This window comes from Mus caroli, unplaced genomic scaffold (assembly GCF_978045245.1).
Source record: "Mus caroli unplaced genomic scaffold, Mus_caroli_1 scaffold_15, whole genome shotgun sequence".
Classification (NCBI taxonomy): Eukaryota; Metazoa; Chordata; class Mammalia; order Rodentia; family Muridae; genus Mus; species Mus caroli.
This window is the reverse complement of record NW_028227270.1, coordinates 62127865-62145082: the sequence shown is the minus strand read 5'-3', so window position 1 is coordinate 62145082 and position 17218 is coordinate 62127865. Positions and strand designations below refer to the sequence as shown.

Genomic DNA, 17218 nt, shown 5'->3' with positions numbered 1-17218 from the left:
ATGTGGTTGCTAGGAATTGAACTCAGGACCTCTGAAAGAGCAGTCAGTGCTCTTAACCTCTGAGCCATCTCTCCAGCCCCAATGATTCAATGATGCTTTTTTTTTTTTTTAAAAAAAGAACTTTTATTTTTATTGTATGTGCATGGTGCCCATAGAGGCCAGAAAAGGGTGTTGGACTCAAAAAGTCCTTTGAGACTAGTTCTGGAAGGCTGAGAGCCACCATGTGGGTGCTAGTGATCTAATCCAGGCCCTCTGCAAGAGCAACCCACAGCCCTCTTAATGGCTTAATCTGCTTTTCAGCCCCCTCACACCATTCTACCAGGAAACATAGTAAAAGACTTCCAGTGAGCATTGTAACAAGCTGCAGAAGCTTGCAGTTTCAGTAAAGGGCGACATAAAGTCTACCTTGTTTCTAGAGGCCAGTCTAGTTGGCTCTAAAAGGCAGACAGGAATTGCATAGCCATAGTTGCCCTCTGTCTAAGAAACCCACCTTAAGCAATAGCTTGTTAATTTTTAGTAATTTTTGAAGCAGTTTAATACTGGTTGCTTGAATCTACCACTGTGAGACTACTTACTACACACAAACAAGTAAACACTACACATCAGCGCTGTTTTTCCCGAAGAACTGGTTGGCAATCCCTGACAAGTTTAACATGGACTCTGCAAAAAACTGATTTCTCTACACATCCGAAAATTTGTCAGGGGTCAGTGAGATGATTCAGCAAGTGCTTGCAGCTAGGCCTGAAGACCTGAGTTTGCTCAACTGGCCTGACGTGGTAGAAGGAGGGGAGAACAATTCCCACAAGATGTTCTCTGACTTCCACACCTATGCCCTGGCATGCATGTGTACACATAACAGAGACAAATTAATAAAATAACTGCTATCAGTTACAAGCCATCTTTGATACAAAATGGCTAGTACTAAGTCATTTTCCGAGTCAGAGGAACTCTCTAGCTTAAAAACTAAGGACATTGAGAGGGATGGTGAAAAACCACTTGCTACCTAAGCCTGACAACCCTGGTTCCTCAGCCGAAAAACCAACTCCCTGATGACACACACACACACACACACACACACACACACACACACACACAGAGACAGACATCTTTAAAAGAGTGAAGCTGTGCTGGGTATGCTGGTGCATATTTTTAATCCCAGACCTTGGGAAGCAGAGACACAAGGATTTGAGTTTGAGGCCAGCCTGGTCTACATAGAAAGTTACAGGACAGCCAGGGCTACATAAAGACCCTGTCTCAAAGAAAGAGTTCTGAGTTAGGAGATTTCAGGGAGAGAAGGTTGAGATGAGGTTTCCCGAGGACTGTATCCATTTGTATATGCTTCACTCAGTAAGGCTCCACAATGGATATTTAATATTAAATACATATCATTGCACAAAATGTTCCAAATTCATTCACAGACACACTGTTTAGGGAGTCTATACCATGCACCAAGTTCTAGAAACAATACAATGACATCATAGTCCCTTCCTAGCACAGAAGCATTAAATAATCCTAACTATGTCATTTTTGAACTAGAATAAATGGCACACACATACATGTACTAGTGGCATTGTGAGAAAATGCCACAACTGACCCCAGTAATGCCTGGGCAGTCAGGCACACTTCTTTGAGAAACCGACCTCTGTTCTACAATGTAAACGATTGGTAGAAGCCAACAAAGAGTAGGAGGCAGGCCAGAACAAGCTGTACAAAAGTCCTAAGGCAGAGGGTTAAATGTAGTAACAGGTCAAGGATACACAGTGTGGCTAACTAAAAAGATCAAGGAGAGGGATGCCATCAACAACAATGAAGAAGCAGGAAACCATCATCAGGCCCTGCCACTAACTCAGATTTTGAGATAAATGGACCTTTAGTGTCCACCATCTGATTAACAATTTTCAAGTACTACACTGGGAATAAATGGGAGGGGAGAAATACAGAAGTCGGAGACTACCAGCAAGCTAGAATGTAATTTTCAGTCAAGAAGCAATAGCAACTTGGTGATGCCAGTCCTCAAACGTTTTCAGCAACTACCTTTCTCTTAATTACATCACTACAGCAATCTGTGTCTCAAGACACCATTTCAGCCAGGCGTGGTGGTGCACGCCTTTAATCCCAGCACTCAGGAGGCAGAGGCAGGCGTATTTCTGAGTTCGAGGTCAGCCTGGTCTACAAAGTGAGTTCCAAGACAGCCAGGGCTACACAGAGAAACCCTGTCTCGAAAAAACAAAAACAAAAACAAAACAACAACAACAACAAAAAAAAACAAAAACAAAAAAAGGAAAGGAAAGGAAAAAAAAACGATTCTGGTGTCAGGACTGGCTTTACCCACTGAGCCATCCATCCATCCATCTAGCTAGCCCAATTTGCAAAATCACCTGAATCTAATGGAGGACAGCTGAGTTTTCCTGTGTGTTGCAAATATCTCATAATCTCAAAATCTCTGCCAAAAATAATTTGTGACATTTTAAACAAAAACACATTATTATCTCAGAATGACTGTGACATGTCTGTGGACATGTCACAAGGCTATTGGAGATACTGAACAGCATCTTAGTGATGATACTCAACAGTCACTAGGACAAGTATAATCACACTGTCAACAGCAAGTGTCAATGAGAAAGGACTGGAACAGCCAGTTTAGAAAATACTTTGGCAATTCCCCCCAGAATTAAACACGCCGTTACTATGCGACCCAGAAATGCTACTTCTAGGTCTACACCCAAGAAAAATGAAACCATATGTCCACAGAAAAACACATGAATCATGAGTGCTCATGGAGACATTATTCATAACAAAAATACACTCACATGTCCAGCAGGTAGGGAAGAAATAAAAGGTGGTATACATCCATATAGTGGCATATCACTAGGCACAACACAGGAAATACTTGGGGCAAGGGAGATGGCTCAGTGGGTAAAGGTGTTTGATGTCACACAGGGCACCGTGAGTTCAATCCTGAGGACCCAAAATTATCTTCTGACAGCAACACACACAAATACACACATATGAGCAATAAATAAATGTTTTGTTTTGTTCTAAGGAAAGTCCTTCTAGACTACAATTTGGATGATCTATAAAAACACCGTAAGGTGGACACAAGACAAAACCATAATCCTACTCTGGGGAGGCAGGGGCGGAGACAGCCAACTCAAGGCCAGCCTGGGCTCTGCAGGGAGAGAGAACTGGTTTCTTAAACCCAGACAGTGAAGAACAGAGTTTCTTTTGGAGGTGATAGTTATACAAGCCTAGGAATGCTCTTCTTAAAATGACACAATTTATGGCTTAAAAAAGTCAACTGTATGGTCTCTTAAGTTTTAAAGGAAAATTAAGCAATATCTTTAATTAGAATCACTAAATCAGTTCTTTGGCAAATTTGTTAGAGGCTGCAAAACACTAACCTCGGGGACATGTTTGTTCCTTAGCATAGCCTGCATCACTGCTTCAAACCAGCCTCTGGGTAAGATGCTATCCAGAAAAACACAACAGAAGCCACAGAAACTATTCCAACAGTCAAGTAGACATACTGGAAAAGGAGCTCCAGACCAGTCTGCTCTACAGAGTGACACCCTTTCCCAAAATTAAATAAATAGAAATTACCAACTTAATTTACAAATTACCAAGGAGGCTTAAGATAATTTCACCTAGTTAATAACACACTCACATAAATAACATTGATAAATAGCCTACACTACGCAGACACATTGAGATTTTAAATCGAAAATGGAGGATTCAACCTGTAGAGATGGCTCAATGGGTAAAGCACTTGCCAAACAAATGTAAGGAGGACGGAATTCAAAGTCCCAGACCGAGTAATGCCCAGCCTGTTATCAAAGTGCTCAGCCGGGCGGTGGTGGCGCACGCCTTTAATCCCAGCACTTGGGAGGCAGAGGCAGGTGGATTTCTGAGTTCGAGGCCAGCCTGGTCTACAGAGTGAGTTCCAGGACAGCCAGGGCTACACAGAGAAACCCTGTCTCGAAAAAAACAAAGTGCTCACAAGGGGGCTACCAACAAAAAATCCTAGGAGAGGGAGTACAGCTGCCTATGACTACTGAAGAAGCAAGGAGATCTGATCACAGAACAGGGTGGAAGGCAGGGGTTGGCACCTGAGATGTCCACACTCCTTCCTGAGGCTCTGGGGTCTGCTCACTCACTCGCTCACTCACTCTGTCTTTGTCTCTCTCTAACACACACAGACTCTTAAAAAGAGAGAATTTCTTGCCATGATGAACTCATTCCTTTGTGTGCTAACTTAAATAACATTTTAAAATGTGATTTACCTAACAGCTTAAGCCTTCAATATTATCTTTTTCCTCCTTTCCCCCTCCCAGATTAAGAATTTTCAGAATCAAACATTTGACAACATCGGCCTACCATTACATTAGAGAGAATGTGGGGTACACTGAGGATTCAACCCAGGGTCTCCTGAACCACATGCTCCATTGCTGACTTCAGTCCCAATCACAATTGCTATTAACCATTTGCAAGGATATCTTACAGCCTTCAAATATTACTCAGGGACAAACTTTATAGCAAATACCAAACCTAGTAAGTTCTATAAGGAAAGTCTAACTTACAGAATGGCAGACCTTTTCTTGTGCTAAGAAAAGAACTTTACGAATGAGCACCTGAGGTCTGCTTTATCGAACTCTGGCACGTGTTTCTAAGTGCACTCCCCAGACTCAGCCAGCATTTGATGTCCTTTCAGTTGGTGGTGCAGGCTATGCTTTCAACTTTTATCACATTTTCTGCGCCCACAGAAAACAACAGATAAAATTTTAAACATTAACCAACATTAGAATAAGTTACCTTAGGAAAGCCTTACTTTTATCCATTAACGTCATTTTTAGTTACAGCATAGTAAAACATAAGCTTCCACAGAATTTATAATTCTAGTGTCACTATTACAAAAACAAAGAACCCACAAACCTATAGATGCTCACCTAAATAAATTTTCTACTTATAAAGCATTATTTCTAATGTCCAAAAATAAAATGTGGAAGCTGCCAGGAAGATGGAAAACTAAACTGGGACTCTCAGGAAGACTCAAGAGCTTCATAATTTAATTATGTCCACACACTCACTAAATAGTTACAATTAAAAAAACAAAAACGGGGCTGGAGAGATGGCTCAGTGGGTAAGAGTACCCGACTGCTCTTCCGAAGGTCCAGAGTTCAAATCCCAGCAACCACATGGTGGCTCACAACCATCTGTAACAAGATCTGGCGCCCTCTTCTGGAGTGTCTGAAGACAGCTACAGTGTACTTACATATAATAAATAAATAAATCTTAAAAAAAAAAAACAAAAAAAAAAAAAAACAAAAAACAAAAACGGCAGGACAGTGGTGGTGCATGACTTTAATCTCAGCAGAGGCAGGCGGATTTTTAAGTTCGAGGCCAGCCTAGTCTACAAAGTGAGTTCTAGGACAGCCAGGGCTTCACAGAGAAACGAAAACAACAGCAAGAACAAGAAACCCTGCTCATACCAAATATTACCAAGGAGACAGAGGGACAGGAGCACACACCCATATGATGTTGACTGAACTGCAAAATAGTACACTTTTCAGGTTTCTTATAAAACTAAACAGAACTGGCAGGCCATGGTGGTGAATGCCTTCAATACCAGCACTTGGGAGGCAGATGAGTTTGAAGCCAGCCTGGTCTACACACAGAATTCCAGGACAGCTGGAGTTACGGGGTGGAAACCTGTCTTTTAAACAAAACCAAAAACAAACAAACAAACAAAAAACTCAAAGATCTAAAGTGTAACCAGAGCTCTTCTAATACAGAAAAAAAGCATATGGTCTCTAAAGGATTTATATGAGGCTGCTGCTGTTCTCAAGAACTACAACCAGCTGAAAAAACCCTGGCAGATTATGGCACATTCATGGAAAGGCACTGAGCAGTTAAGTACTGAGCTCAGGATTTGCTTCAGTGGTAGACTGGAGGCTGTGCCTAGTATGCAAATCTCTGTGGTGGGAGGGGTACAGACCTCCTCAAGGATGAATCTCAAAAAAGTATGCTGAGTGAGACAAAGAATAAAAAAAGCGTTATCCAAAAGACCACATTACAGAGGACTCTGCTTATTCGAACTCAAACTCTGTTGGGAAAATAAAAATCTTCACAGAGGTGACAAAAGCTGGACTGAAGAGAAAACGGAAGACGAAAAGTGTGTAGTCAACTGTAACAGATTTCAGCTGTCACGTGCTTGGCTGATACAGGTGTAGACAGATCTGCGAAAACCAGCAAAGGCAACCATGTCCCATCATCGAGCCTCAAACATAAGTGGAATACCATTTTTCAAAAAAAGTTGTTCTCAAGCCACTAACATGCATGCTGCCTGCGGACCTTATAAGGGTAATACTGATTATTTACAACTTTAAAGTGTATTTTTAGACATGAGAGATGCATGATGCAGAAAAGGCTGGAAAATGTCAATTGTGGGTGACATACAGACCTGCTGGAAATATAAAGAAGGTAAAGTTTTTTATAGCAGCGTTAACAAACAATGGTAACGATTCAAGCAACACGAGTTTCTCTCAACGGTGCTACACACCCTCCTGCTTCAGAAAGACCCGACCTCACCTTTGGAACTAGATAAACCTTGAGAGAACTTAAACGTACATGCCAGTGGTTGATACTTTGCTTCCTCGCATAAGACTGTTTACAATGTTTGATACTGTCAACAATTCAAGTGCCCTAGACTGTGTTGAAACATACATGACTGGTTCTCCCAAGGCTCTTAATTAACTGCAAGGCTTGTTTGCCTGAATAGACTTTAAAGCAATCACTTGATAAGAATTCCCCTTATCACCGACTGTGCTTTCTTGCAGGTTTGTTGCAAACGCTAAGACCCAGCTAGGTGTCTGTCTCGTCTCCCTAAAGATCAAACAATAACCTATCGGATGACTGGCAGCTAAGCGATGACGGAAGTATTGTAACAGAAACAGCATGTCGCCAATGAATCAAAGTCATTTACTTTTCTCCTTTCAGGCGTGAGCTATCACAATGTGACTGAAAACAAGTTCCACGTCATAATTTTTATATAGGAGGATCGAAGATGGGAAGGAGTTCAGCATTCAAAACCGAGAACCAACCCTTCACGTGCTTCTCACTCCTAAATCTCCCCAATTAGCAGGCAGGTGAAACAATGACCCCCACCCAGCCTGGCCAAAGGACGAGCGCCGCCCGCGCCCAGCCGCCCCGCAGCGCCCGGCCCTTTGTGAGAAGTGGGGTCCTGGGGCCCGGAGCTCGGCGGCCGCGACGCAGCCCAGCCCAGGCCGCGCGGCTCGCCCGGCCCGGCCCCGCACAGCTCACGCAGCAGAACCCAGCGGGGCCCGACCGGAGCTGCCCGGGGCCGCCGCCCGGCCAGGCCGCCCTTCCCGCCCCGTCAGCGACGCGGCGGCCGCCCGGCCCGCGCCCTCACCTGCTGGACCGAGCTGTTCTCGGGCACGGCGAACTCCTCCTTCTCTTTAGGCGTCTTCACCGTGACCTTCATGATCTTGGGCTCTGCGGGGCCGCCGTCGGCCGCACTGTCCTGCGCGCCCGGTGGGCCGCCGCTCTCTGCGCTCTCGGCCATGGCGGTGACTCAGGCGAGCGCGACACTGCGGGCTGCGGCCGGGTCCGCGAGGCGTGACAGGCTGCGGGGCCGCCGAGGGTGCGTGGACGCGGGCTGCCGGTGCAGGCCCCGGGTGGGCGATCGGCTGCCGTGTGGACGCGGGGACTCTCCGCGTCGCCGCCGCTTCCTCCTCCCGCACCTCCCCCACGCTCGTCGCCGGCGCCGCGCAGGGCACTCTGGGTAACGCGCTGGTAGCCGCGCCGACTCCTGGCGGCCGGCCGCGCGAGGCACGCCGGGTAGCGCGTTGGCCAAGGAGCCGACTCATGCATGGCAGCGCTCGATCCTTTCCTAGCCGGCGGACGAAGCGCGGGCTCCTCCAGGTCGATAGAGCGCTGGGCATGGCGGGAGAACTTAACCCACTTCGCATCTCCCGTTCTTCGTTGAAAGAAATGCAAACGGGGTTTCTGCCAGGCACCGTGATGGTGCGCTAAGATGACGTCACGGCCAGCGAAATTGCTAGAAACGTCTGGCCCATTGCTCACGGTCCCGGTATCCTCCCCACCTGGTCCCCGTGGGCGTCGGCTTATGAAATAGCGGCGAGCTACTTTATTTTAATAAGCGTAGTGTTGGCGCCCGGGTGGAAGGAGTTGCGATTGCCTTGTCTTGTGCTCAGGGCTTGAAAGCTAAACCCATGGAGAAAGGTCTTTAAAGGACCGCGAAACAGACGCCAGTGAGCAACCAATGCATCCGCAGGTGCTCACTGTTTCAGTGAGGCCGGAGCTTCTCTCCCTGGAGTCAAACCGGTTTGGTCAGAAGATAGGGCAACCCATATTGTCTATCTTCCAAGCTGCGTGGGGGCAGAAACAGAATGCCTAGGACTGTCCACCCAGCGGGTAGGAGTTAGCCTAGATGATGTGAGCCTTTTGTATTCTGTCCAATTAAGTTACTGTACACCTCGGGCTTGAGGTGGCATCAGGGATAATGGTTGAAAAAGTATTTTCGGCATAATGTAGGCACACATAAGTTATTTCACGTATGGATCCCACGTCATTTATTCGTAAAGATAACGTGTAATACAGTCCAGCTCTTTATATTAACCAGCATTGCACAAATGTGAACTCTTGACAGTGTACCGTGACCCAAATATGCAAAGACATTCCATAGTTCTGCTCTTGGGCCATCGAACCCTGTACTATGATTAACTACGATTGCATAAACACTTCTTAGCAGAGCTCTTTGAAATCTGGGTCAGAGTTTCAAAGTATAAAATGGCGATACAAGCGTCAATTGATATCACTTAAATTTCTGCCAGCATTGTTCAATCACAGGAAGAAGTTATAAGCGTTATGTCTAAGTGTGAGAAAATTGTTACTTCTTGGGGTAGAAAGTTCCTCCATTGGGCAAGCAAGGATTTTGGAATTTTCTCTTGTATATTTATATATATACATTTATCTTTCCTTCCAACTTTATTAGTTCCCCTGTTGTATGGTTTCCCTCCATGCTGTATTCTCCCTGAGCACTAACCCAGACTGCCTTCCATGATGAACCACACACATGCACACACACACACACACACACACACACACCTTCCCTGTCTAACTTTCTGTTTTCACATCACATTTCCCTGAAAGTCTTCACTCCGTTTTCCTTTAGAATCCCGATCTGTTCTGCTCTGATAAATAAATTAGTTGTAGATAACATCCACTGGTGTGTTTATAGAATACCCTTGAAATTGTCTATATTTTATTTCTGAAAATCTCTAATGTTTACGGCATGCTGTGAATAAGAATTCTTCCAGCCACTCAAGCAACTGCCATCTTGGGTAGTTCAGCTGCACTTTCTTGGAAAAGGCTCCTTCCAGCTGGCCTTACAGACTACCACACCCCTTGCTGGAGGTAGGGAAGGTCACAAGACCCTCACGGAAGTATCCAGCCTTTCTCAACCACCTGTTGTTTACAATGCTTTCTTAATTGCAAGTAGCCACAAAGAAGGTCTAGAGTAAATAGGTCAAAGTAGACTGGGGTTTGGAGAGAGAGAGAGGGAGAGGGAGAGAGAGAGAGGAGAGAGAAAAGGGGAGGGGAGGGGAGGGGAGGGGAGGGGAGGGGAGAAGAGAAGAGAAGAGAAGAGAAGAGAAGAGAAGAGAAGAGAAGAGAAGAGAAGAGAAGAGGAGATTGATTCCGTCTATGTGGCTGAGGCCCTCATCCCTGCTGCATAAAGACTTTCCTGGAGCACCCACGTCCCTGTAAGGAACCCTTCGCCATGCTCTGTAAGGAAGTCCAATAAACTTGGGCTCTTCTAGTGAACTTTGGTGGAATCATGCTTTGGTTTGTTGTTGAGACTTTAGGAGAAGGGGTAGCCATTGCTTATATTGTCCCCTGGGAAGGAATTATAGCAACAAGGCATGGTTTATGAAGTTACTTTCCTCATTCATTGCTCTAATCAGTTTTCTGGCAAGAAGCAACTTAAGGGAGGAAGGGTCATTTGGGCTCAGGATTTGAGGAAATAAAATAGTGTGGAAAACTTGGCATGGGAGCAGCCTGCTGCTGTGTTCACAGGACTGTGAACCAAGATTCGGAAAGAGGAAATGCCTACACTCAAGTTCCTCCTCTTTGCCTTTTTATTCAACCCAGGACCCCAGACCACTAGGATAGTGCTGCCTACACTCATGCTGGGTATCCCTCCCATCATTTCTCTCTAGAGAAACCTCTCAGGGAGGTATGGCCAACAATGAGCCTTCGGTGTATTTAGTCAGGTTGGCAATCACAATCAACCATCACAGTTAGGAAGATAAGGTGTCATTAATTAACCTCCATGATATTAACCTCCATGACTGTCAGAATCAAATTATAAAGGACCCTTGGCAATGTGGATGGGAATTTTCTGGATAAAGGATCTCTAACTTTCTCCAAAGATAGGGGTCCAGTGGGCCCTGTGGGCCCTGTCCAAAATATTCAGCAGGAATTGATTTGCTGATCTTTGGTCTAGATGTCTATTTGAATCTTTGGCAGCAGGGATGGGGGTGTTATTAAATGGTTGTTCTGGAAGCAATTATACGGACATATTTCAATTGTTCTACATTTAGTTGAACCCAATTCCAAAATACTGAATCAAAGATTGATGGATGGCATTTGCCAATTTCCTTGCAAATGTCCATTTTAAACTACCAACTGGAGGTCACCTGGGTCATAAAACACCTGAAATTAGACCATTCAGCTCTCAAAAGCTAGTCTGAGCCAGCTCCTAGATAGTGGCTCCCAACTTCAGTCTGTGCACTTGGGAGGTAGAGATAGGCAGATCTGTGATTTCAAGGGCAGTCTGGTGTACAAAACAAGTTTGAGTTCTAAGACAGCTGGGGGGGGGGGTTATTCAGAGAAACCTGTGTGGATGGAGTGGAGTGGGAGGGTGCAGGTAGCATTCCTTAACAGAATGAGTTAATCTAGAATTTATTGAGCACCATTTAGCAAGTTTATTCTAAGCCCATGTATAAGAATTAATATCCAGCACTTGGGAGGCAGAGGCAGGCGGATTTCTGAGTTTGAGGCTAGCCTGGTCTACAGAGTGAGTTCCAGGACCGCCAGGACTACACCGAGAAACCCCGTCTTGGAAAAAAAAAAAAAAACAAATACAATGTCATATGCATGTCAAATAGATGATAAAAGTAACATGGACATGTTGCTCCCTGTCCTGGATAGTTTTATGTCAATTTAACTGACTAGAGTTACCAGAGAAGAGGGAGGCTCTATTGAGAAAATGCCTCTGTAAGATTGGGCTGTGGGCATTTTCTTAATTAGTAATTGATGAGGGAGGGCCCAGCCCATTGTGGGTGGTGCCATCCTTAGGCTGGTGTTCCCAGATTCTATAAGAAAGCAGGTTGAGCAAACCATGAAGAGAAAGCCAGGAAACAGCACCCTTCCATAGCCTTTGCATCAGTTCCTGTTTCCAGGGTCCTGCCCTGTTTGAATCCCTGTCCTGACATCCTTAGATGATGAACAATGATGTATAAGTATAAGCAAAATAAACCATATGCTTCCCCAAGTTGCTTATGGTCGTGGTGTTTCATCACAGCAATAGAACCCTAACTGGGGCACCTCCCTACTCTACAATCTGTATAAAATAAAGCCCAAGAGCTTCAGTAGAGGCAGGAGGATTAGAAGTTCCAGGCCATCCTCATCTACAGAGTTTGAGGTCTACCTCAAAACAAACAAAAACAAAGCAAGACAAACAAAACAAAAAACCCCACATTTTATTGAAAGTTTAGTTCCAAGTCTGTGTAATACTCCAGATAAACCTTAGTGTGTTTTCCTAGTCTGTAGTGTTGCCAAGATTCCATTATAAACTTACATTTAATTTTAGTAGTATTTCACACTCTTGCTTTTTAGCTAACTGGGATTTACTTGGGATTTGGGAACAGGCCTGAAAATATCCCCAGTGTATCTTTCTGTGACATTTTCTCCAAGCACAGTGCTGCTGATCATGGGAACACAACCTCCCATCTCACTGAAGTCGCAAGACTGGTTCTCCTGGAAGCGAGGAACACAATGTAACTGCCCTGGGAGGTAGGCTCTGGCTCTGGTCCAATTGGTTTTCAAAATTGCAAGCCTAATACCTTTTTTTTTCCCCAGATGATAGATTTATTCCAAGCAATTGGATTTAAAATGTTTCCTGAGCTTCTCTATGTAAGGACTCTCCTGCTGTATATTATGGAAACCATAAGCCGATGAGCTGTGTGGAAATGGTAGATGCTCTGCAGTAATACAATTTCAAACTGTTTTATGAGGCAGATCTAGGATAATAAAGCTGCGGAGGTCTTCAGGACTGAAAGCAGGTCTGTAAGGAAAAGCTTTCACCTCTGGCACACTTGGGGGAGAATCCATTCTCTGTCTTTTCTGGTTTCTAGAGGATACTCACATTCTGTGACTGTGGTTTCATCTTTTTTTTTTTTTTTTTTTTTTTTTTTTTTTTTGGTTTTTCGAGACAGGGTTTCTCTGTATAGCCCTGGCTGTCCTGGAACTCACTTTGTAGACCAGGTTGGCCTCGAACTCAGAAATCCGCCTGCCTCTGCCTCCCGATGGTTTCATCTTTTAACCTCTAGTTCGCTGTCACCTTTGGCTCCCTATTTGCCTTCTTTCGTTTTATTTTTTTATTTTTTATTTATTTATTTATTTATTTATTTAGGTTTTTCGAGACAGGGTTTCTCTGTATAGCCCTGGCTGTCCTGGCACTCACTTTGTAGACCAGGCTGGCCTCGAACTCAGAAATCCGCCTGCCTCTGCCTCCCGAGTGCTGGGATTAAAGGCGTGCGCCACCACGCCCTTCTTTCGTTTTAAGGAGGTCTGGCCCACCAAGATCAGCAGGTGGCCTTTGCATACAATAATGTAGTCAAGGACTTTGTAGACTAGACACCCACAGGTGCCGTGAAACAGTTTCTTCTGAGATTGAAATATTCTATCCTGCAGTAAACGCTTTAATTAGGAAGGTAAACAATTCTCAGAATTTCTAGATATCCCTGAAACTTTCCAAATTCCTTAGGTCCCCCACTCTGCCAGAATAATCAATAGGAACAAAGTTGCAAAGAACATTCTCAGACAAGTTTCAAAGAAGACTGATACCAGGACAGCTGCCTGAAAGACCTTTAGACCAACTGAAGTTCCGGGGAAGGACACTTTTTTTTTTTTTTTTCCTGAGCTGAGGACAGAACCCAGGGCCTTGTGCTTGCTAGACACGTGTTCTACCACTGAGCTAAATCCCCAACCCTGAAAGGACACTCTTTAACCTGCTGACTTGTCTGCATTCTGTAAGGTGTGCTCCAGGTTCCCAGCTTTGTGAGATGTCACCCCACTAGGGTGAGCTTTGGTGATACAGCTGTCTTAGAGTCATTTCTGCTCCTGTAAGTAACCCCAATAAAACTCATTGGTTCACCAAAATGTACTTTGGTGGAATCCCTATTTGCTCTGCCATGGGATCACTATCTGGGATGGGTAGGTAGGGTGTGTGTGTGTTTGTACGCGTGTGCATGTGGTATCTCCCCAGGAAAAGGTTTTTTGTTTGGTTGGTTTGTCTTGGTGTTTTTTTGTTTTGTTTTGTTTTGTTTTGTTTTGTTTTGTTTTGTTTTGTTTTGAGGCAGGGTTTCTCTGTATAGCCCTGGCTGTCCTGTAACTCACTCTGTAGTCCAGGCTGGCCTCAAACTCAGAAATCTGCCTGTCTCTGCCTTCCAAGTGCTGGGATTAAAGGCGTGTGCCACCACCGCCCAGCTAGGAAAAGTTTTGAACACACAGTAACATGCAAGCAGGAGGAGCCCCTTAAAAATTGTATTTAAAACATCCACCACACACTGGCTGCTGTCTTGACTGATGGTACACTTTCCCATGAGTGTGACAGTCTTCTGGTACCTGATCAATCTGAACTCCAGACTGTGGAACAAATCCACTGTTTCACTCTGCATTAATACGGCTACAACTGTCCTGTCCACAGGCTCTTAGCAGGGTAAGAGCCGTTTGCAGAGTTAACCACCGTATTCCCTGGTGCTCCAGGCCCGGCTCTCTGAACAAATACCATGAACCATCAGAAACTACTTCCTAGTTATTGTGTCTGTATTGATTTTCCGCAAAGCATTAGTCCAGATACTGGATGTACCAGAGTTTTCACTTCCTTTGTCATGACCGGGTCACAACTGTGGTTAACTTAAATGCTCTCCAAGGCTAATGTGGCATCATCATTCATCACTCCAGTTAAATGAAGCTCAAATTTTGTCCCATCTCTTCCAATTGGTTAGTTCATATGGTAGGAATAACATATTCAAGATTCACATAAATACCTGTTGTAGATGGGCCTGGTGTTGTTCTTGTGAACCAATCAGCTAATGATTAAAGGAGCCAATCCCTGGGCGAGTAGGCATTCTGGGTTGGAGGGAGGAAGAGAGGTAGCAGGAGAGAGTTCCCTTTAGAACAGGACAGCAGGTGGGTAAGCGGTTCTTGGTACCATGGCAGATCCACAAGGATTCGCCACCAGAGGAATCCGATATTAATAAGGTTTACAAGATTAGATTTTGTTGTTATGCCCAGAGATTGAATTGCCATTGTTTCTGAACTCAGTTTGTGTTACGTTTTCCTTCACATGGCAGCTCCTCTGGGTTCAAGAGAGAAAGGTATCGGGGCCAAGCATGGGTTTGCCTGAGGTGCTCCACAAAGGCTGTGGGGGATTTGGAGCACAGGGTTGGCGTGGTAGCAACTTGTCAGTGGAAACCTATGAACTGGGTGGAAAGATTGTAGAGTTCACAGTCAGAATCTCCACGAGATAAAGTAAATTGGCCAGAGCATGGCCAGCTAGGCTGCCGGGGCAGAGGCACAAGCACGGAGACACAAGTGTAGGACCATGCTACCTCTATTTTTTTTTTTTTTTTTTTTTTTTACGATTTCCCGCAACAACTACCAACCAGTCCGAGAGACTCCTTGAAGTGACCCAAGCAGCCTCATCTTTAGGTAGTTTTCTACTTACAAGAGGTCTGTAACCTCTTGAGGCTTGTGTAACGAGCTTAAGTCCCTGTGTCTTCCGAGTGAGATGTTACTGCTGACTTTTGTGTAACATGGTACTGGTGATGTACATGATGTGCCTGGGAAGAAAATGATTCTAATCAGAGGCCAAAATTTTAACCCACATCAGTTGGGAAGTACAGGTAGGCAGGACCTCCAAGATGGTTGATAACAGCCGGGCGTGGTGGCGCACGCCTTTAATCCCAGCACTTGGGAGGCAGAGGCAGGCAGATTTCTGAGTTCGAGGCCAGCCTGGTCTACAGAGTGAGTTCCAGGACAGCCAGGACTACACAGAGAAACCCTGTCTCGAAAAACCAAAAAAAAAAAAAAAAAAAGATGGTTGATAACTACCCCTCAGTTTGGATATTCAGTCTACTTCTTGTTTATGGGAAGACTGCCTAACAGCAATCGGTTCAAAGCATTGTGACTATGCCACACAATAAATAGCATTCATCTATCCTACAGAATGCTGGCAAAGGGTGGCCAGGGACACTAGTGGAGAAGATGCTCAGGGACAGTTAGCCCATTCCCTGCTATCTTATACTTAGAGGGCAGGACTCAAGGCCCATCACTTATCTCTGGGTGGTAGTCACTGTCATGAAACTTGCGACAGTTTGGTCTCACTCTTAAGAACAATCTGAGAGGACTGACTGTCATCAGCTGTCTGATGGCATAAGGCAGACTGAACCAGTTCCAGAGCAGAAAGCCTCACCAAAATTAAAATAGCTCTAAAAATCAGAGGCTCCCTTTCTTGAGAGTTCCAAGGCCCAAAATGTGGCATTCCTGTAGCACGGGAAATGCTTTCCCTACATATTCCTAATACTTAAGGAGACCCATAAGACCAAAATGAGGATTTTGGTCTTCACTGACCGCTATTGGAACATTTAGGAGGCAGTTCTCAACCAAGCGTTCATTAGCTTATGATCTGAGACCCTGTCAATCAAGAGCCAGAATAAAATTCAGAATAAAATTCAGATTCCTTGCGCCTTCTTTGAGTGAGTTGCCTGTGGTTGCCATTAGAAAAAAGAAACATGTGTTTCCAGGATTTCCCGAGCAATCCTGGACTTTCAGAGTATACACTTCTTCTGCTACCTCTTTTGTCATTATCATCACCTAGAGAGTGGCTAAGAAGAGGTTATTGTTTTTCTGGGGACAGCCACATTTGGTGACTAAAATAACTAATACCAAAGAGAGTGGAGTAACAATGAAGGGCACAGAATCAAGGTTGTCCTGCAGTGACCCTGACACATATATCCCAACACCGAACAATACCACATGCCTGACAGGGGGTACAGAGGATCACTAAGTTCCCTGACTGTTGACACACTGGGGAGTGACCTTTGCAATGAAAGGTACTCCAACTGCCAGACTGTAAAAATCTCACAAAGTTTAACAACAACAACAAAAAAGACACATTGACTTTACGAACAACCAACTGGGCGTGATGGCACACGCCTTTAATCCCAGCACTTGGGAGGCAGAGGCAGAGGCAGGTGAATTTCTGAGTTCGAGGCCAGTCTGGTCTAGAGTGAGTTCCAGGACAGCCAGGGCTATACAGAGAAACCCTGTCTCTAAAAACCAAATCAAACCAAAACAAAACAAAAGCAACCCAAGAGTGGGGACAAATACAGAAGGCTTCATAAAGGGGCTGGAGGATGGCTCAGAGATTAAGAGCACTGACTGCTCTTCCGAAGTTCTGAAGTTCAAATTCCAGCAACCACATGGTGGCTCACAGCCATCTGTAATGAGATCTGAAGCCCTCTTCTGGTGAGTCTGAAGACAGCTACAGTGTACTTAGAGATAATAATAAATAAATCTTTAAAAACAATTTTTTAAAAAGGCTTCATAAACCTTTAGTTAGGGTTTCAATTGCTGTAATAAAACAGTGACCAAAAGCAAGTCGTACAAGAAATATATGGCACGAACTTAAGAATAGCAGGAACGTGGAGGCAGGAACTGAAGCAGAGGCCGTGGAGGAGCGCTGCTCACTGGCTTGCCCTTCATGGCTTGCTCATAGTCTGCTTTCTTATAGCAGCCTGGACCACCAGCCCGGGGGTGGCACCGCCCACAGTGAGCTGGCTCCTCCCACATCTCTCATCAATGAAAAAGAAATGCACCACAGGCCAAACTG

At 44.8% G+C, this 17218-nt stretch overlaps 1 protein-coding gene across 2 annotated transcripts in view; it reads right to left on the bottom strand.

Annotated features, from left to right (window-relative positions):
• Positions 1 to 7795, bottom strand: part of Ubqln1 (ubiquilin 1) — a 38475-nt gene extending 30680 nt beyond the window's left edge. For both annotated transcript variants that reach the window (XM_021180090.2, XM_021180091.2), the window contains exon 1: positions 7427 to 7795. In XM_021180090.2, the coding sequence (XP_021035749.1) occupies positions 7427 to 7579 (153 nt within the window). In that variant the 5' untranslated portion in view covers positions 7580 to 7795. The remainder of the gene's footprint in view (positions 1 to 7426) is intronic.
• Between the last annotated feature and the right edge of the window lie 9423 nt (positions 7796 to 17218).